At 40.9% G+C, this 24,864-nt stretch overlaps 2 protein-coding genes across 16 annotated transcripts in view; one reads left to right on the forward strand and one right to left on the reverse strand.

The window, feature by feature from the left end:
• Positions 1-15,650, reverse strand: part of LOC139629595 (unconventional myosin-IXAa-like) — a 174,246-nt gene extending 158,596 nt beyond the window's left edge. For 8 of the 15 annotated variants that reach the window (XM_071492368.1, XM_071492360.1, XM_071492404.1 and 5 more), the window contains exon 1: positions 5,938-6,647. The gene's annotated coding sequence lies outside the window, so the exon portion shown is untranslated. Of the gene's footprint in view, positions 1-5,937; positions 6,650-14,455; positions 14,598-15,545 lie in introns of those variants that run through there. The other 7 variants (XM_071492416.1, XM_071492329.1, XM_071492341.1 and 4 more) reach the window with 4 other exon arrangements.
• Positions 15,651-16,662: 1,012 nt separating this feature from the next.
• psma4 (proteasome 20S subunit alpha 4) lies at positions 16,663-22,351 on the forward strand. The gene is made up of 9 exons (XM_071492457.1): positions 16,663-16,749; positions 17,650-17,674; positions 18,061-18,103; positions 18,272-18,434; positions 18,677-18,754; positions 18,892-18,980; positions 19,735-19,865; positions 20,536-20,659; positions 22,079-22,351. Exons 2-9 carry the CDS (start codon positions 17,672-17,674, stop codon positions 22,231-22,233), a joined length of 786 nt encoding a protein of 261 aa, XP_071348558.1. The 5' UTR covers positions 16,663-16,749; positions 17,650-17,671; the 3' UTR covers positions 22,234-22,351.
• The last annotated feature ends 2,513 nt before the right edge of the window (positions 22,352-24,864 follow it).

Genomic DNA, 24,864 nt, shown 5'->3' on the forward strand with positions numbered 1-24,864 from the left:
CAACATGTATTAATGCCTGCACTCCCACTCTTGATCATCCCTCTCTCTCCATCTGTAACCAGCCGAGCAGGACGGAGGAGAGCGTGGCAATGCTGCTGGCTGCTCTTTGCCCAAGGCGGTGCCAGGGGACTGATCCATGGCCTCGCCAGCTGCTGCCTGTTGCGACAAACACAATCAAATGCTCCAATTCCCCGTGTCAAAGTACCTTCAGCAACCAAAACCGAGACACGTTTATTTGCACAAGGAGAATAGTCTTTAAATGGTGTTTATGCCCAAAGCAGTGACAGCCATAGTGCGAGGTTAAATGAATAATACAAAGAGATGTGACAACCAATAATGGATGCAGAAATTCACTGTTCACTGCTCGGCTTTGAACAGCTGAGAGAACAACAAACAGCAGCTCCCTGCTAAGAATCAAGCCATGTTGGAATCAAAAGGAATTCTGCTATCATGCTAACAATCTGCGCCGGTGACACATACTGTGCTGCAGCAGCTCCTTTGAAGAAGACTGTGGAAAAAGGGATTTTAATATCATTGGACAGCTGCACAAGACAGAGGTAGGATTTCTCGCCGGCTGTCTTTTTTTGTTTTGGACATAGTTTCTTTGAGTGTTATTCTCTAAAGAGTACGGGAAACGGAACAAGGAGAATGTGTTTATGAATTAACCTCCACTGTGGATGAAGGCTGTAAAAGCAGAAAAACGTGCCTCAGTGATTCTCCCAAGGTTAGCCTTGTCTAATTCAGGCTGTGGTGAATATGTTGAACTTCACTTAAACACTCTGTCCAGCAGCGCATCAGCACCATGACAAATCACTTTCAGTCTTCACACGTCACATGAGTGTCACAGAGGTCAGCAGGTCGCCAGGCAGCCTCAGCTAGCAGCGTCAACAGCAGAAGTGTGTCAGTGGTCACATTTCCACTGAGTGATCCAACTGACTGTCGATACTCAGAAAGCATGCAGAATCCTTTACAGATGTTAAAATGCCTGTTATTTTTCTTTCAGTGCAGCTGTGTGCATAAGCATGTGTACGCCAAAGTGTGTTTGTTGGGAGAAAATCCCAACCTAACATGGAAAATGTGACCAGCTGTGGCCAAAAATAAGTGAACACCATTCATACATGATATATCAAAAAGCTGACAGTGGTGTATTTTGCTCTTCTGGGGCGTTATATGGGGCAAATGTTTTGTTTAGGAGGGCAGTGTTTACACAATTAAAATATTGTATATAATATATGAAATAATATCTCATATCAAGCTGCTACCCAATGCAGCTACTATGGAGTTAAAGTATAAGGCTGGTGTTATTTTAGATTTGTGAAATGATCAACAAACCCCATGAAAATTACCAACAATGTGTTTGTCTATAGTCAACCGTTTCCTACTGAAAATAACTGAAAGCATAGTTTCATTTTTAAAAAAGGATCAGTGATCTCTTAAAACTACTGGGCACTGCTGTTTTTATCAAGAGTAACTCAAACAGGAGTGAACAGTGCATTTGTTAGGGACTATTTTCAGCTGCGGATGAACAGAGGTACTAATGTTTTCATAGTTTTTGGAGCTCGGTGACACACAGGACACACGCAGACTGGTGTATCTGAAAAAAGTGTTAGTACTGTCACAGTTTGGTGTCCATCAAACTCAAAGAATGCCAAACGTAAAACGTTTCATCGACATTTATCAAAACATACAGTGATCGTCCTAAGAACATATACAGTATATACAACATATACAACACATGCAGTGTTGTTCCTAAGAACAGGAAGACATGGCAGTAACTCCACTGAGAGAGGCTTCAATAGTCCAGAATGCACTGCACCCACAATGACTGTGAGACTTTCTGTCTTGCACTACAAAGGCAGAACTGAAAGTGAATTGTAATACTCTTGAAATACATTTAACACCACAGATTGATAATATAACAGTGAACTTCATTTAAATTAATAACAAGAAGAAAAACGCATAGAAAGCTTTATGCTGCTGCTCCACGGTGTTGAAAGATGTGAGAGAGAAGTTTTGTTTTTCTTAAAACCCTCACTGACAAAAGCCAGTGACAACAATGGAAACCTGACTACTTTACTGTAGTATCTTCTCAAGTCTCCTCTGGTCTGTGTCAGGACAAAGACAGATGCTATTTAAGATGCCCCCCTCGCACACACACACACACACGTATACACACACCCCCACCCCCACCACCACCACCAGCAGCAGCAGCATTGTAAAAGGCTCTATAAATACACCTGGTTAGAGATGCATATAGCTGCACTGACATGGTACATGTAACATTGACCTCATCCTGGTATTGTCTTACACGAAGCCTTGAGCGTTGCAGCAGCAGGTCTGAACGTGACTTGACTGCTCGAGCGAGGACGCCGGGATCCAGTGGCAACCAGCGTCGTACAACAAAACTATTTGTCTTGAAGCCGCCGGTTGAAAATATAAATGCAGGTCAGCGGGCTTTCAAATGATTTTCAGTGATTTACAGTAGACGGGCTGTGTGGCTCCGCCCTAAATCTGCTGATGAGCTTATCACCGCGATCTAATACAGACATCACCATCATCAGAGCCCGTAGATTACCATAAATCTGATTGGATGCCAGTGAATATGAAACAAGGTCAGATAGGCCCTATACAGAGGAGGTAAGCCAAGTTAAGCCCCATCAGCTGTAATTCTACAGTTTGACTTGTCTTTTCTCATTCAGAAATTAATCAGTAATCCTCAGGTGTAAATCCATATTATCACGTCCAAATCTTTGGGCTTGATTCCTACTAATAAACATTCACTTCTGTTTTAACCCTGTCTGAAAATTATGTTTATATACAACAGACAATAGATTTTGTGGGGAATGTAATGCAGGCCTGATTCATGCTTTCTAGTCACATAACGAGAAAGTGTTGTTAAATAATGTCAAGTTGCAAAACATGTCAGGCAACACTTGGGATGCCACCCCCGGTCTCTAAAAATCAAAGTCCTGCAGTTTGAACACCGGCCTCCCACCCACCTTCCAGCACTTATCTGAACATAATGTTGTTACATTTCTCACAACAATGTAAGTGGGAGAACAATTTAGCACAACACATCTTCAACATGAAACACATTTACATCATTTCCACACCTCCGTTAAGCTTTTGAACGTCATCAAATCTCAGAGGAGAGGCTCCATACATGAATAAAGCCTTGTTCCTCCTCTTGACTGGCTGTGTTCATAAATACTGAATGAACAGCTGACACGAGACCTGTCACAAAGCGTTTGGAAACCCGGGACCTCGTGGTTAAGACGGACACCCCATGATGCTGACAGTGCGGCTACTGTACAGCAGGAGAGATGCTGAGCAAACCGTCCACTCTGTTCAAACAGACTTCGGAAAAGAAAGGATTAGAGGCTTTTATTCTACATGACTTATTAAAGTGATTGTTATTCCAGCTTCCTCTCCTTTTACTGTGTATGTGATTACTGTGGTGAGGTTTATATTGACTGTGGCTGTGCAGACAAAGTCACTGTGGATGCTCTTTCTCTGCCGTGACGTCTTTATCTGTCACATGTTTTACAATCGAGGCACTTCTGAGCTGCTCTGCTGCGTTCGCGAGGAGATTCGCTGGGCAGCTGGAGCTGTCAAAGCAATGTTTTCAGTCATGCTCTCAAGGGCTTTGCCACTTACATAATAAGTGAATGAAATGTTAATGTCAGCAAAGTTGACATCGCAATAAGGGAATTCTGCTCTGACTGAACCAGCAGCGGGGGGAGTCAGAGGAGTCGACTGTACGTCACCTGCGTACAGGAGGTGAGAGGCAGCCGTCAGTCCTGGCATTTCAAAATAACTCACTTATAACGACTTTATCTTTTTCCCTCTGTGACATTTCATGTAAAGGGCCACAGGCCAGCAGACTCGTCACATGCACGCATGGCTCCTCAGTGCTGTTGCTGAACACAAGCACTTCAGATCAGCAGGAGGAGGAGGAGGAGGAGGAGGGTGGGTCTCCACTTGAAGTGTTTGGGCGCGTGGACAGAGACCTTGGGGGCACTGGTGGTCTGGTCTGGTCTGACTGAGGCCATGTAGGCCTGTTTGAACATGTCAGCTGGATTGAAACAACCTCATTTAAGCTCCAGCTGAAGCCTGAGTAACAGACCCACTTTGTTTGTTGCTGTTTTTTTAAGCTCTAAGCTGAGTGATAGTGTCAAATTCATAATAAGGCCTCAGCTAATGGTTATTTTCATTATCAACTAATCTGCCAACTATTTCCTTGATTGTTCAATTCATCTTTTTGTGTAGGAAAAGTTCAAAAATCAGTGAAAAATGCCTAAGATAACATCCACAGATGTCTTGTTTTATCTGAACCAACAGAAATTCAATTTAACATCATTAAGGACAAAGAAAAGAAAATAATCTACACATCTGAGAAGCTGCAGCCAGCAGCGCTTTGGCATTTTGGCTTAAAAAACGACTAATTGATTATCAAAATAGTTGCCGATTCCTTTTCTGTTGCTTACATAGTCAATTAATCGACTAATCCATGCAGCTCTGGTTTTACTTTGCCATCATTACCTCTTCTACCTCTTAACCTTGCTGCTGAATTTCCAGACTACTTTTTCACATTCACTAAATTAAAACACTTTATTCTGTAAAGCAATTGGGAACATAGTAGCTTCCTGTTTTAATGCTTATATGTGGTGAAATCTTGAAATCCCCTGTATAAATATAGCTGACAGGTTTTCCCATCTCTTCTTTTGTAGAGGACAGTTTACTTGAATCTTGATAGGAGCTGCAACTGACAATTATTTTCATTTTCAGTTACTCTGTTGATTGTGTCTAATTGTTAGGTCAGAAAACCATAGTCATAAAATCATAGAAATGTCCAGGATGACATCGTCAAATTACATGTTTTGTCCCTCGAACAGTTTAAAACCTTAATAAATGTAGTTTAGTATCACACAAGAATGAGAAAACCGCCAAATATAATAACACAACCGATGGATTTTTGCTTTCAAAATGACTCAAGTTCCAGATCATTTCTTAGTAAATCACCTAATAGAGGAGTTACCCATTGTTTCAGCTTGACTATGTAAAGTCACAGCAGCTGCACATTTCCCCTTTTGGCAACAGGGCTTTCATTCTCTTCTGTGACTGGTCAACAGGGTGTGATATACAGCAGATTTTACACCAGTACACCAAACTATACTGAGCCTCATCCATAGCAATGTGGATATGGTTGCACAGCAGCTGACCACCCCTGTGTCCAGCTGCGCAGAGCCTCGGCCATGCCCCATCAGGCAGCAGCAGCAGTCTGATGTAAGCAGCCGCACACATGACGAAAAATGTCACAGCCGTCCGTCACAGCTCTCAGCACCGTGCAGGAGGTGGAGTAAATGACACAGAAAAACAAAGCCCTGCAGCCTCTACACCACCAGCATCACACACACTCAGCCAGGGCTCCAGCCTTCCTCTGCGACAATGAGCCCCACCAGCTCTGCTCTGGATGGACCGAGCTCTACAGGAGCTCATCCATTCACACCAGTGCGTCACGTTTACTGCTGCTGCAGCGACCCCACAGACACACACTGCTGACCAGATGTGGCGTCCGGCACACACCAGGCAACATCTGTACCTGCACATTTACGCATTATGTAAGAAAAACAGCGTGACATTTATCCGAGGCGGCGGCGGCGGCAGGGGGTGGCGGTGGAGGGGTGATGTGAGGAGGGAAGGGGAAGGAGGGAGGGGAGCCTGGAGCCCAGGGTGCGCACAGGGCTGCAGCGGGAAGGTGTTCCGTCCGTGTCGAGTCATTCCTCTGAAGATAACAGGCTGCATGCTGTGTGCGCTGATGTGAAACCTGAATGACCACAGCTGATGTACTGACAGCAGCACGGAGCTCTGCCATGCCCCACTCCTGACAGCTAAACCTACAGACTGTGTGCACTTGTAGAGAGGAACACAGCTTACCTCCTCCACGGTGTCTCCAGTCCGCTGCTCCGTTAACCCTCCCCGCTATAAAACCCTCTGTTTCTCTGACGAGGAAGAGCAGGCGAGCCGTGCGCCTCCCGGTCCAAAAACTCAGGCTGGTTTCACCGCAGAGAAAACGCTGTCGTGCGTAACAGTCCGCACCACGTATCCGGCTCCGCAAATCTCCAGATCTGCTGCAGATATGATCCAGTTTTTTTGTTTCCCTTCCCTCTCTCTCTCTCTCTCTCTCTCTCTCTCTCTCTGCCGTAGTCCTGAGAGCTTCTGTTTTGAGTCCTCCCGTCACGTCGCCCTCCTCCCTCAGCTCCGGTCTCTCTCTCTCTCTCTCTCTCTCTCTCTCTCTTTTTCTTCTCGCCTACAGTCGGCTGCAAGTCGTACCGTGCGTGCACTCGCACTGCGCGTCCACGTAGGCCGTAGGGTGGGAGCGTTATGGGTGGGTGGGCTTCGGGAAGACCCCTGTTGAATAACGGTGATTGTTTTCAAGTGAGGAATTTGGCAATTAAATCTGAATTTCATCTCAGGTTTGATAGCAGGCGGTGTCACTCAGCACATGACTGACATGAGTGGGGTGTGGCCACAAGTGTGGACACCCACCACCCCCAAGCACACACACACACACACACACACACACACACACAAATATGCATGTCCCTGAATCACTTTGATTTGAAATGAAGTGTATCTGTGAGGTTTACTGATAAATTTAATCACTTTATTTTATTATATTTATTTTACAGGTAATTCTATTTCCAATATATGGAGTTCTGTTTCTTGTATGGAGATATGTATATTAATTATATTTAAAAAATATATTTTAAAATTTCGCTAAAATTTGCTCAATAGAGCAACACTGCATACATAATAATAAGCTTAACAAAACTGGGGCTACGAATCATACATGTTTTCAAGTTTCCCTAATATTTCGCTTCTTTAATTTATTTATTATTGTTCAACAGGGCATGAAAATGATATAGAAAATGAGGTTAATTACTCCAGTGCCATCACAATAACTACTGGATGGATCAGTGTGCTTTTTTTGCCAATATTCATGATCCCAAGAGAAGGAATGTGTCAGACTTTGGTGGTCTTTAACTCTTCCTCTAGTGCCATCATCAGGTCAAAGTGACAGTTTTCAATTTAATACTTGGGTTAATGATCAAATTATACAGTCAACTGAAAAACTGCATCAGTCAGTTCAGCAAATGCTCAGAAATGTTTACTTTCTAATGACAGAGCCCTCTAGTGGCCCCAGTAATTATGACTTCTACCTGACAGGACGATGATGGGTCAAAAAACCACTGCCAAATCATAACCAGGTGGTTATTATTGTAACCACGAACAGTGTTGGCAGCAACAAATTATTTAGTGACACATTACAGTAATGTGATCACTGATTTTAGTAACAAGTAGTGTGAGAGGTTACAAATTAAAATTCAGTAATTACTAGTTGCTTGTTACTAATCTCTTATGTATGTTGTTCTGGAAAATATGAACTGATGAAATATTTTGTTTAATTTAGAAGATCTGTTTGGTCAAATACCTGCAAAATTAGTGACTTTCCCATCAGCCTCTGCTGTCCTTGGAGTTTCTTGGTCATCAGCAAATGTTAGCATGCTAACATGCTAAACTACTATGGTAAACATTGTACCTGTGGTTAGGTTTAGGGGCCAAAAGGCACACTTTATAGGGTTAGGAGAAGATAATGGTTTAGGTTAAATGTAAATAAACACGTCTGAAGTCTCTGTTAATATCTTATGTATTAAACCAGACCACAACCTTCCCCTAAACTTAACCAAGAGCTGCACGTGCCTAAACAGAAATAAGTGCAGTCACTACAAATGGATATTATACTGCAAGGTCAGATATTTTGGAATATTTGGATATTCTGTGAACATTACCTGCAAATTTCAAAACAGATAAATAAGATAAAAGATAAAGATAAAACATAGTTTATTGATGCCTATAGGGACATTAAAAATCAGAAATAAGTAAATTAATATATTCTCATTATGTTAATAGAAAACATAATCAGGTTACAATTACGTTTCCTACAAGATGTATTTGCTGTTGTAGTTTAGTTGTACAGAAATGTCATTTTTAGGTGACAGGGCTGCACAGAGGTGTTAACATGGCTGCAGAGTCTAGATGAAGCTTTTACTTATGAGCTGATGATGTGCCCTGGTTGCAAATATTAGTAATCTTATTATTTGTATGTAATTTTCTGATATTTGACACACATTGATACACATTGTATTAGTTATGTGGATTTGATGGTAGTATGATGTTGCTCAGGCACCTGTTCTCCTGCATCAAAGCTGTTTCATTTTAATTTTTTCACATCAAGGTGCCAACAGTGTTTTCTTTAACTATATATGTCAAACAATGTATATAACCTCTGAATACTTGTAATGTAATCAGGGTTTTTTTAAAACAGTATTTTAAAATATGTATGTATTGAGTTTTAATTCGTAATAGATAACAAGTGGGTGTTTGATGAATGATGGAGAATTTCTGTGACTTAATTATAAGAATGAGTAACAGGTTTTTTTCCTCTTCGGGGCATGTGTTGACAACAAACTCCCTGTGAGTCATAACTCCCCTCACACAACACGCCTCATTGTCAAAATGGATTTGTCAGTTGAAAGGTCAGTGTCATTTCATTTGTGTTATCACTATGGGGGTGTACAGTGAAATACTACTCTTTCTGAGGTGTATAGGAATAACATACACACTCTGTGAATCTAATTAGAGAAGATTTAGCAGCAGATCTCGGATAAACTGCCCCTGGGCTGCTTACTCTTGACAGATAATACCTCTGCTGGCAGGGGACTGACACGCTTTACCTTCGAGTGTGTGCGAGGGGAAGAAACAGATCGCACACACTCCTGTGGCGGGTTTGAAAACATCCCACCTGTTTTTCATGGGATCGGTTTCCAGCCTGGTGACATATTTACCAGCCAGACATTTTGAAAAGGAAATCCTCCCTTTGGCCCTGAAAGCTGGAATCCAACTCCGTGTCAAGGGGCCCTCGGCGAGCACATTCAGGCCAGCATCGGTGTCCAAAGTGACAGGAGCTTCACATAAAATAACAGAGACAGTAGCTGAGGGCAGAGGGTGGGCTGATGGAGACAATAGAATAGAAAGGTTGAAATGTTTGGGCAGAGCATAACCAGGAGGCCAACATGACTCTTCTGTCAACCAGAAAACCGAGATCGGATGAGAAAAAAAAATTGTTTCCTCAAAAACAGAGACATCAGCAACAAAGGGGCCTCTTGGTATGTCAGCGAGGCATTTAGACATTTTTCTTACTGTAAAACAAGAGTCCATATCCAAGTATTGCTAGATTTATCAAGAATAAAATGCTGATGTTACCAGATTAAGGTAAAAGTTGGACGTTTTGGGAAATACCCTTAATGGCTTTTTTTCTGAGAGTTAGAGGAGAAAATTTATACCACTCTCATGTCTTTACATGAAACATTTTTTGCCGCTAGCAGCTGATTAGCTAAGCATACAGACTGAGCACACCGTGGCTCTGTGCACAGGTGTCTACAAAACGTCTCTAAGAGCACTTCTATAGCTCACTAATTAACACTTTATACCTCTTTTCTTTCATTTTTCCAAAAATGACGTGTGTAAACTACAATGTGTTTTTTTACACATCTGTTTTCAGTCTTTATGCTAAGCTAAGCTAACTGGTTGCTAATGGTAGCTTCATAGTAACGGACAGATATGTGAGTGTTATCTTGGCTAAGTCTTGTCAATAAAGTAAATAAGCACAAGCACTGTCATTTTAATAAAAAGTGTCTTTTTATCCTCATGGAGATAGATCCAAAAGTGCTCAATATTAGTACATTAAATTTTAAATCAAATAATATTGAGACATTATGAAATTAATAATTATATGAATAAATATGACACATAATCTAACTAGGAAATAGTGAAATATCCTAATAAAAATCTCAACAAAATCGAGAAAACACAGCCCATTTGATGAGATGTGAATTTATCCTGCTTCTTTTCCCGATAGCAGAATTTAGTTTCAAGCATTTTTTTGTTTGATTGATTGTTTGTTTGTTTGTTTGTTTGTATTAATTCTGGCAGTTTTTATTTCAAAATGCGCTTTCTCCAAAGTCTGTTCATGGCCCTATGTACCACTAAACTCATGTCCTCAGTAGTTTTTCCTGGACTGTGTCTTTGCATATTTTAGGCAGATTTCATTATGTTCACAAAAGATTCATTTTAGACCAACAACATAAATGAATAAAGGGATAAATAAACTATTTAATTTTAGTTTTAAACTAAACAATAGTTAATCACCATCGTAATTCAAAAATGCCACTTTCATCATTAAGTCAACACCAGCAGGACAGCAGCTCATTTGCGTGATTTATTCTTGCTTCAGTATGAATAAGCCAACAGGCATTCAGTGGGTTTCCATACTATACTTGTGCCATTTTAAAATGAAAGTTGTAAGAGCCTGAAACTGCTCTCTCACTGCTTAGCTCCCTAATGATCGTGGAATAAATGGCAGTAAACAGCTCAGTTTCTTACTGTGTACAAATATGAAAGATGTTCTTGTGATTGAGAAACTTCCAGGATCAGGATCTCACGCCCACCTGCGATGACACACTGTCTGATACCTGCCTCAGTTCCCGGCCGTGATTCCTCAGACATACCACCATTTCAAAATCCACTTATAATTTTTTCTTTGTGTCACAGTCTGAGTTATCCCTGATGATATGACAGTATGCAGACTTTGTGACTCATGAAACCAACAACAAAAACAGAACCTGGTTAAAAAAAAAAAAAAAAAGGTAGATTCACTTGGCGCTGCCTTCATCTGATATTTTCTTGGTGGGAAATAACACACAGATAAACTGACTCTCCTGGATTCAAAACACTGCATTAAGCTAATGGCTCTGGAAACGCTGGTCATACTGTTGAGGCCTAATCTGTTGCAGCAGAGAAAAAGGAAACTTCCGACTACGAAGAAAAGACTTGTTTCAAAGTCATGACTCAGGCTTGTAAACAACATTTCTTCTTCACCAATCCCCACAGTGGTTCCCATTTTTTCCATGCACTTCTTTAAAATGTGTAAAAATTTCAGACCTCTCTGATGTAAACATATTTTAGTCAAAAGTTTTCTTTTTCTTTCAGATTAGCTCTATAGAATATTAACCAGTGTTTCATGTGTCATAACCTTTATCCTTTTGCTTGTGTGTCATTACCAAGGAAACATCAGGTGAAGGCTGTGCCAAGTGAATCTACCTTTCTTGGTTCTATTTTCGTTCTAGGTTTTATGAGTAACACAGTCTGAATAGCGTCACATTGTCAGACGTGATTGTGAAACTGTGACAAAGCAAAATTAGCAGTGGATTTTGAAATGGTGGGATGTCTGAGCAATCATGGGTGGGAACTGAGACAAGTAATTAAAATGATGAAGTTCATGAGCATGTTTCTATTTAGAGATGAACTGGTTCTATTTTTTCCTTCCCAAGACCAATTCCAATACCTGAACTTGAGTATTGGGCAATACTGACAGAAAAACAATCAGACTTATTTTTGCAACCAGTGGAGTCGCCCCCTGATGAATACTTCAGCTTTGGCTTCACTTTTCAGACCTGGAGTCTACGTCCATTTTTATATTCAGTCTGTGGGTTAAACCCTTTGAACAGATAAATGAATGACATGGAATATTTCTTTTGTTATCTAATTTGATTGTCAATTATAAAGAAATAAAAAACAATTCCTACACTCGTTGTCCTAACACTGGTGTCATCCCTCCAGATTATGGCCTGGCAAATCACTGACGTTTTGCTAACGGCAAACATTACACTATATATCGCAAGTCAGTTCTTCTTCACTGCTCCAAAACAGTAGTTACCAGTGGCTGCACAGTGCAACTTCCTGCCCTAGGCTTCTGTTTTAGAGCAGGAAAACTGCCCTTTTGTCTGAGCGTGAAACTATAAAGTTTATTAATAAGTCATGTGGTTTTGGATCAGTGCATAGACTCGCATGCTCGCCAATACCCGATTATTTTAGGCAGTAGAGGAAGCATTTCTCATACTAGTATCGGTATCAGAACAACTCTATTCCTTTTCACACAAGTTAAACTAGAACAGGCTTCCTGTTCCTCGACCTGTCTGCTCTGTAAAAGATATATTTAACCTACAGTGTGAAGATACAGAAATATTTGTGTCTTCTGACCTTTGACAGGAGGCTGATGGAAGGTACTGGGGCACTCATTACTTTTACTTTGGAGCTGCTTAGTCGCTAAAAACAGTGCATGTGAAAGTGAGATGTTACAGAGAGAGTTTGACAGTATGGCTGTGTGTGTGTGTAAATGTTTGGTTTATCTGTGGATCCATGCCATCCTCCTCAGGGTGATTGGTGGCTGGCCATCCCGGCCTCCTATATTTCAGCTGGGCACCGGGCACCTTTTGCCACTGCATTGAGTTTTATAGGGGCCAATAAAAATCCCTTTGGAGCCAACTTCCAGCACTGGCAGCTAAATAATGAGTACAACAACATCAGCTTTAGTGATACCAAACAATTAGAGGCCAGAGGAGATTGGATGGTTCACATCCATCACTCAGCTATAAGCCTGTATGTCAAAACATTGTGGCTATTTGCTACAACAGATTACTCCTGAGAAGAAATAGAATATATGTTTTGGGTTCAGCTCCAATGTTAGAAATTACAGTCTGGAGTGAGAACAATGTGAAACCTGTGTCAGAGGCCCTAAAAAGATAAATACGCTGGATGAGATATAAACCCTGTCCAGGAGGATCTGCAAGCCAGCTCCCCAGCAGACACAAAACAAATCAAAACGCAGCGTAGTACTCGTCTCAGAATAAACACTGCGGTGTTACGGGTTGTTTATTGAGGTGTTGCAGCTGCAGCTCTCTACTTCCCAGCGCCAATCCTCGGAGAACAATGTGAGGATGTGATTATTTTTGATAATCTCAAGGTAAGCTGCCAGGCTTTGGCAACCCCGGGCTGTATTACTAAGAGGAAAACCTCAAACAAGAAACAAAGAGTTCTGTTCTACAACACTACAGCGCTCTACAATCATTTGACCGGTGTATAAACCACTGCCTGAATCTCATCATGTGATTTCTCTCAAGTATATTCTCCATTTTGTAGAATTAATCATAGTATTTCACCTTTGACAAAACAATCTCACCTCAAGATCTATTTAGCAGTTGGTCCGGAGCTATTGATCACATGACTGACTTGGCTAACCGCAGGGATGAGTGTCCATGTGTCATTATGTCATCATGATGTGGGTTAGTTTCATTTTGAATACACACAAACTGAATATGTTTTGGAAAACAACTTTTCAGTTTCAGTAACAGCTCCTTAAAGGGATGGATCAGGTCATTTGACGTGGGGTTGTGTGAGGTAGTCATGCACGTTCAGGATATTACCTGCAGTAGATTCAGATCAGCACGTTGCCAGTTAGGAGAGGCAGCAGGGAGCACAGCACACTAGCAGAGAAAAGACACCCACCGAAACAATCCAATATCCATTTAAATGTATGCTTCATTTAGAATATTTTCAGCACTTTATCTTCCCGTCAAAACAGCACTTTCCTTTGGTACTACACTTTTCTCAACCGCTTAACTACCATATTCTTACACACAAGTGCACCTACAGCCTGCACTGTATCACACAGGTCAGCTGAATGAATCAGAAAAGGCTAAACTTCACTTTGACAAAGCCCTGGAAATATTCTAAATGAAGCAAACATTTAAACAGATATTGGATTGTTTCAGTGGGTGTCTTTTAAAATTGTCTAAAACGCGTTTTTTCTGCTGGCCCCGTTCACAGCAGCACATCAGTCAGCTACTGTGTCGCTGCTCCCGGCTGCTTCTCCAAACTGGCAGTGATCTGAATCTACTATAGGTAACACACTGCATGACTACCTCACACAACCCCACATCAAATAACCTGAATCATCCCTTTAATATTACCAAATGAAAAACCTTTATCAACACTGAGTTTAACCAAAACTGTTAAAAGATGAAAAAAAGGCCTTATCCCTAAATTATTGTTGAAATAAATAAAGGAATGACTGAAAAATCCAAGAACAGTAACTGAGCACACTGTCTGATTGAGAAGCGACCACACACATAACTGCCACCAGCTGACCAAGGAGGTCAGAGGTCACAGATCAGAGGTCAGCTACAGAGCAGCACCCCTAAAGAGAAACTCAACAGAGCTGATTTACTGCTCTGACCACAAATCAAACTGGTTCAGCAGCTTGGAGGACCTCTGCGCTACAGCTGACTCATCGCTGGTCACTGTTTGAAAACTCACTGCCAGGCAGACGGCAATTAATCCAGCACACACAGTTGTACAAGGTAAAGAAAATGGGCCTCATCTTTCCACACATCCAAGGCTTAGGGGCCCCCCTGGTGGTCAAATATATACATAAATATATAACCTGCCCCCCCACCCATAAGTCACCAGTGCTAAATTTAAATATCTGTTTTACCTGCATTATTGTTGACTCCACCCTTTTATTTGAAACGCACTCAAAATCCATCACCAAGTCTTCCTGGTTTCTTCCACCTGAGACCCTGTGATCCTCAGACAATCAGCTCAGTCACTCGTCACACCAGGTGACCTGCTGTGGTCTGTGGAGAACAGAGCATTCACTGCTGCTCAAGTCCATTTCTGTCTTTACATCTACTTGAAAGGTGCTTAAACACACACACACACACACACACAGTAACTATAAAAAACGAGCTGATGGTGACAAGGATTAAGATATGCTGTGTTTCATAACTATAGAGCTGCTATATCGTCCTCTCATGGTGGAGGGTGAGGGGCTGTTTGCAGCCTGTCCGTCAGGCTGAACCTATGAAACTCAGTACACCCTGAAGTGACGGCAGGCAAGATGGTATCATCAGTGCCTGATTTCACGCCCACCAACACACACAGTAACTAGAGAAGGTGATCTGATGGTAAGAAGGACTTCGATACACTGATCACTTTGCATAACTAAGTACCTGCTATGTCTTCGTCTCACAGTATGATGATCTATCATACTCTGCAATAATCCAATAGAATCAATGGTTATTAAATTAGAAGCCAATCTGCCCAACAAAGAGTCCAGTCAACATGTGTGATCTCACTGGCCAGTTGTGATATTAGAGAGCACACAGGAGAGGTTTGCCCCAGGGCTTCTGTCAGAAAGCAAGGGTCAAACAGGACTTTCACCCAGGAGACTGGGTTTTATGTTCTGGTTTAGTTTTTGACTTTTGCTTCCTTATTGTTTTTACTTGTTTATTTTTATTTTCAGTTTTCATTTAAATTTGCTTAGGTTTAGGCACCAAAACTACTTAATTGATTTCTGCCAGAAAACCTTTCTAACAGGATATTGGGGAACTTTTTTTTAAAGAGTGAGGGCGCCGGCTAACGTTAGCTAGCTAGCTAACATACGACATTAGCTAATTAAGACACATTAAAGTTTAACTGTTCTGCTTTGTTGGGATTCTAGCAAAAGATATCAATGCTAACAACAGCTGCTTAACACACTTCGAGCTGCTAAATAGTTCAAGTAAAGATAAAGACCTGATTACCAAATAGTGTCATATTCCTTGATCCATCGATATCAGTACCGGGAGAGTATGAACAGTACATTTGGACTTCGGCCACGTCCCTGACCTCAGAGTAGCTCATCAAGGGGGGGAGGGGAGGGAGGGGGCGTCTCTCCCAACCTGATATTTAGATTCTCTTCTTTTAATTATTTATTATATTCTTTATTTTATTTGTATTTACCCTGTCTATGCTCTGGAGAGGCACATATATGTACTTGCCAGGTCTCAGACCTAAAAAGCAAAGCACTATGCTGGCGGAGGATTTTCACAATCTGGCAACCCAAAATAGGTTTTTATTAATGGCTTATCAATAATATATGCGTAAAGAATAAAAAGATTGACTTATCAGCAACTGGTACCGTTTGTATATTCATTAAAATTCACTTTCGTTGATTGTAGATTATATTTGAAGTCGTTTATTTGATGTTATCAGTATTTGTGGCAGTCATGCTCTCAGTTGTACCGTCATGAACTTGTGTTTATATTCTTCAGATGCCAGTTTAAAGAGAGGGCAGGAAAAGAACTGCACTTCTCACATGCTGGACACAACCTATTTCAACTTCTGCCTCTGGTGGGTGCTACAGAGCACTGTACAGCCAGACAGCAAAGGTTTCTGTACATAAGTTTCTTACTTTATAAACACACATCATACATTGACATATACATATCATCCATCCCTTGTCAAATATAAATACAAGCTGGCTGTATATACCTTACACCACCTGTACGCTGTGTGTATATTAAGTAACTCATTGCATTACTCATTTAATATTTATTTCAGCACTTCTTGCACTCTCCAATACTTGTTTTCTTATTTACAACTTCAGAAGGTGGTTGACTTGTGAATACATATCGTATGTTGTGTCAGTTGTTGATCCCATCTGTGTGTATCTTTTTTAACCTACTGGCTTGCACATGATAGTCATATGTTTATGTTTATTTATTTATGCTCGGCTTTGTTCTTTGTTTTTGCTGCTTATTAAATCCAGTGTCGGTTAAGTAAAATACTGAGAGCCTCTAGAAACTGGAGTCAGATTCCTTGTAAACATAATTATCTAATAGAGCTGATTTTGAACTTTTGTATTCAATAAGGAAAAAAAAAAAAGAAAAAAGTCGCGTCTCGATGACGCCATCACCCCGTTTTCTGTTGTCATCATAACGCGCCCCACAGAAAGCTCTTACAGCGGTAAGTTTCCTATTTTTACAAACTAACATTACATTACTCTCTTGTTTAACGTTTATTTCCTCTTCCTCGGTGCAGGTTTGATATATTTACAAAAGACTCTTTGTTAGCGGAGCGTGGAGGCGTCCGGCCAAAATATTCGTTGATTCATCTCCGTTTGTGTGACATAAAGAAGTGTTAACTAACGTAAAGCCGAACAACCTAAGATAAAAGCAACAACAACAATAATAATTATAATAATATTAATGATAAAGGAGTTTAATACTAACCTCAGTCGCTATTGTTTGTTGAACACGATCTTATGGATTCTGAGTTTAGTCTCTTTCACTTTCACCGACACAACCAGCCGCAGGACATCATGCAGATCTGTAGTTTTTATTTCTCATATTTTAATATATTTTACTCAATAATGTTTATTGCTCTATTGGATTGTACACTCAGTTGTCGGATTATTAGGTATACCTGGCTAAAACTAATGCAACAGTCCTGCAGGAAATCCTCTTCCATGGAGGTTATAATGTTGGGTTTTTGTTGAAGCTGTTTTAAAAAGGTGTTGATTCAACTGTATGATCATTGTGGAGGATGTAGTTTGCAGTGATGTTGCATGATTATACAAAGAGATGTTTCTGTTATTTAACCTCGCCTCATGGATATAAAATCCAACAGCACTGCAAAAATGAAACATTTGTTCATGAAGGAGGATTTATTGCAGGACTGTTGTATTATATTGCATCAGTTTTAGTTTGATGTTCTTAATAAACTGCCAACTGACTGTGGTTGTTGATACATTAAGTGTACATCAGTCAAATGTTGCAGGTGATTATTAATTGTGTAATTGTTTTGCCTCTCCAATATGTTCCTCTCAAACATGGTGACAGACTTGTTTAAATTTGTTTTCTACAGAGTTTGACCACAGTCTCCAAGAATGGTGAGTTAACCCGACTGTTAGAGTTTGGTTTGTATTAATTGTGTTGATTTATATTGATCGTTTGCTTTCTTCTCTCTTTACTTTCATATGAGATTAAAAACAAAGCATCTCTGCAGCCAGTCAACTCTTTGACAAGGGGCACATGACTGCTGATGTCCTCAATGCATGACGCATGAAACAGAAGCTTCTTTGTCTGTACCAAGAGAGGCTCAGGGCCTCTCTCCTGGCCTGTTGCTATTAGAGCTCAAAAACCAGAGTTTCAAAACCACAGATAGATCTTCTCATGGATATCAATACTTCAAATAAAACTCTGGAAAAGTGTAACATAGGCCCTGTAAACAACTCGACTCCTGATGAACTCTCTTCTCTCTCCTGTTTCCTAACAGTCCCGTCGATATGATTCCCGAACAACCATCTTCTCACCAGAAGGTACGAGTCATTGAATAATGTAACTGATGAGGCTGCAAGTGTTTTACTGTGTGAAGGCTTTTTGCTTTTTATTTTACTTCACCCTTTTTAACTTGGCTCTCAAATTTCTTGCCTGTTAGTGCTTTGTGTTTGCGTCCTCACCCTGGCAGCGCTGTGTGTCCTCTGCAGGGCGTCTGTACCAGGTCGAGTACGCCATGGAAGCCATCGGCCACGCTGGCACCTGCCTGGGAATTTTAGCCAACGATGGCGTGCTGCTGGCCGCCGAGAGGAGGAACATCCACAAGCTGCTGGATGAAGTGTTTTTCTCCGAGAAAATCTACAAGCTGAATGAGTGAGTTACTTCTTGGTGCACGTTGCTGTTGTGTTTCAGTGTCATTAGTTTACAGGTCTACATGTTTAAAGGGTGCGTTAAGTTATTTATGACTTTCATAAACTTGCATTAGTAAGTGAATGCAACTGGAGTGGCATATTTGTACCTGCTTACATCACTGTGTGACTGTCATAAATGATTTGATCAGATTAAAAGAAATCACTGTTTTTGCATTGATCCTACATCCTTCCATGACCTCACAGAGACATGGCGTGCAGTGTGGCGGGAATCACATCAGATGCCAACGTACTGACCAACGAGCTGAGGCTCATAGCACAGAGGTGAGCTCTTGACGCTGAAGCTTAGCTGTAAAGGTTGTGACTAGTTTCTTGCTTGGTTTTGTTTGCTGCAGCTGGATTGTCCTTCAAAAAGACAAATATTAATGAATGTCATGATGCGTGTTTCTGTTGCTGTTCAGGTACCTGCTGCAGTACCAGGAGCCAATCCCCTGCGAGCAGCTGGTCACAGCCTTGTGTGACATCAAACAGGCCTACACCCAGTTTGGAGGTACAGAGCAGCACCGCACAGTTAAAGCAGGCTCACGATTATGTGTCTTTGTTGTGGTTTTGACTCTTTTAGCTGTAGTTACTATTGATGTATCTGTCATATTCTTATATGGTTTATTTTCTCCTGTTAAAAGATGTTATTGTGTTGGCAGATGAGTTCCTTATATGACAGCATTCAGTTCTTTCTTAGACAGATTCAGATCAGTCATTTGCATGCAGAGGCTAGTTCACGTTACGTCCTCATCAGACAAGCTTTGTGTCATCAGACATCAGACAACGTATACAGTGTAATGTTTAATGTACATCGTTCAGTCACTAACTTGTAAATCCTTCACCGTCTTTCTTCTTTTTCAGTGTTATTGTGATTCAAAATGTTACTCATTATCATTAGTTTTAACTATTTAAAAAAAAAAAAGTTTTATTTTGTTCTTTATCCTAAAAAAAAAAACAGTTTAAGAAGAGACTTTTAAGAAAGACACAGCACAGTATGGCTATATGCATGTATACATGGGTATTGTCTACGCTACATCTAAATTGAAATTGAAATTTTAACAGGGGCCATGCCTGCTGTAATATTGAAGTATTGTTATAAGGAGTTCAAAGTGATAAAACCAAAATCTTTCAGGTTCCTGGAATCTCAGTTTAATCTGTGTGTGTGTGTGTGTGTGTGTGTGTGTGTGTGTGTGTGTGTGTGTGTGTGTGTGTGTGTGTGTGTGTGTGTGTGTGTGTGTGTGTGTGTGTGTGTGTGGTCACAGGAAAGCGTCCGTTTGGAGTCTCGCTGCTCTACATGGGCTGGGATAAACACTATGGCTTCCAGCTGTACCAGAGCGACCCCAGTGGGAACTACGGAGGCTGGAAAGCCACCTGCATTGGAAACAACAGTGCTGTAAGTCTCACACGAGCCCAGTTCTCTGCAACAACTATATTATTTAAAATAAATTCAATTAAAGATAGATAGTTGGATAGATAGATGGATACGCTGTGTAGATGTGTTCAGACAGGAATGAAGCTGACGTTCCAGATAGGGACACTGGGGGGCGCAGCTGCACAGAGTTTCAAAACACAGGGGCCATGACAAAGACTGGACGCTCACAATAAACAGACTGTGGCCTACTTCGTGCCGACTCCTAGGGCAGCTAATTGTGTAAGTCCCCATTCATGGTGGCTTTGCTAATCTCAGTGGGGTTTTTTCACAGGGCTGCACACAAAGCATTGTGGGTAACAGAGCCTCCTCAGAGCACTGTGTAAACACTTTTGTGCGAGAGGCCCTACAGTAAGATGAGTACATGCACGTTTAGCGGTGGCGTCTCCAGTGAGGTAACACACACCTGATGCCGACAGTGTCGGTGTTGTGCGGAGCTGATATGAGATCTGGCAGATACAGAGGAGTCCACAAGAGATGAAATGCAGCCCTCACAGTTGTAAACAGACGTGAAGGCCATTTTGCAGATTCTTCCTACGTCAGCGCTGCAGCACTAACAATAGGAGGATGGTGCTTTGGGACTTGGTTGCGACTAGAGTGATTTTTACTTTGTCTCTCTGTGTTTACTCTGTAGGCAGCCGTCTCCATGCTGAAGCAGGACTACAAAGAGGGAGAGATGACCCTTTCCGCAGCTCTCGCCCTCGCCGTTAAAGTTCTCAATAAAACCATGGACGTCAGCAAGCTGTCTGCAGAGAAAGGTGCGGATTTGAGTGGTTGGATGTGCAGATAAATCAAAAGTCATAATTATCATTTTAAAAACTGTTGCTATTTCTCGAGCAATCGGCTATCATAGTACATTTCTTGATCTGGTGATGTCACTGAGATAAAGATTTCTTTTTTCAACAGGATGGTAAATGGTCTGCACTTAAATGCACTTTCCTAGTCTTATCGACCACTCAAAGCACTTTACAATGGAAGCCACATTCACCCAGTCGCACACACACACACACACACACACACACACTAATGATGCATCAGGGTTAATATGGAGATCAGTATTTTGCCCAAGGACACTTTGAAATGCAGACTGGAGGGAATCAAACCCCCGACCTTTCAATAAGTGGACTTTAGCTTTAGCTCCTGAATTGAACTTAACATTGACCAGGTGACTCCAGATGAATAGTAGTGATGCTCTGTATCATCCAGATGTGTAAATAGGTTTTTTACCAACAAGTTCACTGCATCAACTTTTTTAAGGTGATAAATTGTTCATTGTGTTTACAACTTGTTCTCCTGCTCCCTAAAAAAAGCTTAAAGAGGTGTGTGTATTATTTCAGCATCAATAAAACATTTCCAATAAAATTCTGTCAGATGTAGAGGATTTATGGCAAATTGTGAGATTTCTTTTTAAGTGGGTCCAAATGTTGGGAAACGAACATCAGCACTAAAAGTCTAAGTTAAATTCAGGCTATTGTTGTCACCCTGGTTTCATTTGTTTGCCTTAAATGCACATGATCAACATATCAAGTTCAGGTTCTTCATTGTCACTTTTATAGCTCACACACAGATAAGCTGGAAGCGAGATACAGTTCCCCACTGCAATAAAAAGCAACAAGACACCAGAAAAGACTCACAATTAAAAGAGACATATATACAAAAACAATCATAATAGATACAGTAAAGTGCATTAATAAATGACTTCACCAGTCCATAGAACGAAAGAGAGAAAGTGGCGTGTGCAGTGTGGGTCAGTTCAGTCTGGTTCATGTGGTTTTGGGGGAAGGGACAGGACTCAGAGTCTGGCTGACCTGGCTCAGATCCTCTGAGACCTTCCTCCTGATGTCAGGAGTGCAGCGAGATGGTGAGAGGGGCGAGTTACATTCTGTCCAGTGGACAGTGAAATTAACATCAGGTGGTGTTTGTACGAGCCCGGTGAACCTGGTTTAATGGCGGGTCATGTGATCAGCACAGCAATGCAAAACTAAATGCAATGCGATGAAACTGCATCTCAATGAAACGCACAGTGTGTAGAGTGTAGTACAGTAAGGTGTAAATAAAACCTTCCCCTGCAAAAACTTCACAATAAAAGCTCAGTTTTTAAGGTCTAAGGTCTTAAAGTTACTCCACATGGCTCTGCTGCAGGTTCGTTACAGTCTCTGTGTGTTCTCTCGTTTCAGTGGAGATCGCCACCTTGACCCGGGACAACGGCAAGACCTGCATCAAGGTGCTGAAGCTGAAGGAAGTGGAGGAGCTGATCAAGAAGCACGAAGCAGAAGAAGCCAAAGCCGAGAAAGACAAGAAAGAGAAGGAGCAGAAGGAGAAGGACAAGTAGTGGAGCCTGTTCACACTCTGACCTTTGTGTGTGAGAACGAATGTGAGCTTGTGTGTGTAAAAGTTTTCAGGTATGTTTGCATGTGTTGTTTATTCAAATAAAACAGGATAACAAACAATTGAGTTGATGTTTTTTTTTTTTTCAGTTTCCCCCCTCTCATGTTCTGTGTTGTAGTTTTAGCCATGAAAAGGTTCAAATACTCCATTTCAATTCATGATGAAAACTAGTATTTATTTATTTTGAATCTAAAACTACCTCAGAGTTAAGTGATAGAACCAAACTGTGGAGCAAAGCTGAGCAGTGAAAGAAAATCTCAATGAAAGATTCACTGTTTTTTTTTTTTTCTTTTTTGGGGGGGGGGGGTTGCAGATGTACAGTTTAAATCGATATGGGATTAGAGCTAAATGTGTGTTCTAGGGCAGAGCAGATGGTCGTAATGTATTCTGCATGAATTGTGTAATGCATACTTAAAGCCGTTATGAAATGGGAAAACATGATTACACAATGGTTGATATGTTCATGTTTAAGTGTGGGTGCTGTGGAACAGGAAGTTTAACTTTGCATCAGTGGTGTTTTCTTCCTCGTTCATCTGAATGTGGGTCACAGAAGTCGTGAGGACAGTGATGCCCATATATTTGGTTATTATATACCAGTAACATTCATTGAAAGCAGCCAGGATCAATATTTGTATATTACGCTGTAAAATGACAATGTAGGGGGTCACTCAGTTAAGAACTGACAGAGGATTATCACCTGAATCTGCAGCTGCCCTCAGCTTTACAAAGGTTCATAGTGAGGTTCATCTCATGTTGAGTTATCGGACCCACACTTCATTGTTTCTGTTCACTCTCATAGCGTCATTTTTGGCTTATTTTAGCAAAAAAATCTCCTAACAACCCAGTGTCCTCTCTCTGCTCAGCAGCAAACAGCAGACAGACTCAGTTAGAGACCAGCTGGTGAACACAGCGGAGCCTTTAGCAGCTCAAGAGCCAGATGTTTCCCTCAGGAGGTGGTGGAGACCGAAACTAGAGAGAAAAGAGAGTCAGTATCAGACACAAACACAGCTCCAAATGAATGATGGTGTTGCTCTGTAACTGCAATATCACCTCAAGGTCCATTTAGTCGCTGTTCTGGAGCTTTCAGTCATATCACATGATCTTTATCAGCTGGTGTACTTTGCGATAGTAGATGACATGATGGAGAAGTGCTGAAAATGTTTAGAAAAAAACTGAATTTTTAATTCCATGACAAATGAGCTCATGTGGAGATCATGTTATACGACTGAAAGCTTTTGAAAAGTTACTAATTACTGTGAGATAATTTTGTCAGCTGGGTCCATTTAGTAGCTGTTCTGGTTCTGCTTTTGATCACATCAAATGATCCTCATCAGCACATAGAGTCTTATCACGGAGTTGCAGATGTTTAAATTTCTACTTTCTGAGATCTTGAAAGACTTCTCATCCAGGTTGTTTTTAAAGTTGATAAAAGATCATGTGATAGAATTGAAAGCTCCAGAACAGCTGCTAAATGGACCTTGCAGTGAAGTAATTTTGTTTACAGTTGTTCCCGAGGACGAGGATGAAGCCTGAGTCTCAGCACACAGCTCACACACACCCAACAAAAATTTAACATCTATAATTACATGACATGAAGGCAGCATCTGCTTATGAAGATCATGTAATATGACTGAAAGCTCCTCAACACCTTCTCAACATGGTTTTTGTCAACTGCAGTTTCCAAAGTCACGGAGAAAAAAAAAGAAAATATGAATATCTCCATCTGCTGATGAAGATCATGTAGTATGAGCCAAAAGTTGCAACTAAATGGACCTTGTGTTGAGATCATTTGGTCAAGCTAGTTGTCAGGACACTGTTAGGCAGAGGTGGACAAAGTACACAGCCCCATTACTTGAGTCAAAGTATAGATCCTCCAGGTCAAATATTACTCCAACACAAGGGAAAGTTGCTCAGTCAGATTTTTACTTAAAGTACTGGAATATTTGCTTTTAAATAATCCTTAAAAGTAGCCTACATTTCCTGGTGTCAACACATTGTCGTGCTGTTCCTCAGTGCATTTACAGAACCTGATGAACGTACTGACTGACTGTAGAATAAACAGCTTGTAGACGATGATACGAAGAGTATAGAAATGGTTATAAAAACACAGCTGCATCAACAAAAGGAGCCGACACCTACTAGTTGTTTAGAGGTTTGTCTGGAATTAAAGAAACATTACCTCGATGTGCTTTCTGAAGTTGTCCGGCAACATGGACTTAAGATAAGGCCGTGGTGCTCTTTATTTCATGTAGCCATCATCAGGCCACTGCCGCGTTCAAAGTGAGCTGTTAGAAATGACTGACTGTGTAGGAGTTGGCTGGGGTTGGTTTTTCTCCTCTGATGAACACAGTGTATGGTCTTTCACAGTTTTCAAAATAAAAGAAAATTCATTCCACTGACTAAAAGCTGTACTTCAGATCAAAAGTAAAATATTTGTCTTTTAAGTGTAGTGGAGTAAAATTCATACATTTACAAAAAAATAATACTCAAGTAAAGTAAAGACATTTGAAAAATATACTTAGGTACAGTACTCAAGTAAATGCACTTTGTTGCTGTCTACCCTGCTATTAGGTAA

Source organism: Trachinotus anak, unplaced genomic scaffold (assembly GCF_046630095.1).
Source record: "Trachinotus anak isolate AG129_WGS33_773 ecotype Australia unplaced genomic scaffold, CSIRO_AGI_Tana_v1 ptg000002l, whole genome shotgun sequence".
Taxonomy (NCBI): Eukaryota; Metazoa; Chordata; class Actinopteri; order Carangiformes; family Carangidae; genus Trachinotus; species Trachinotus anak.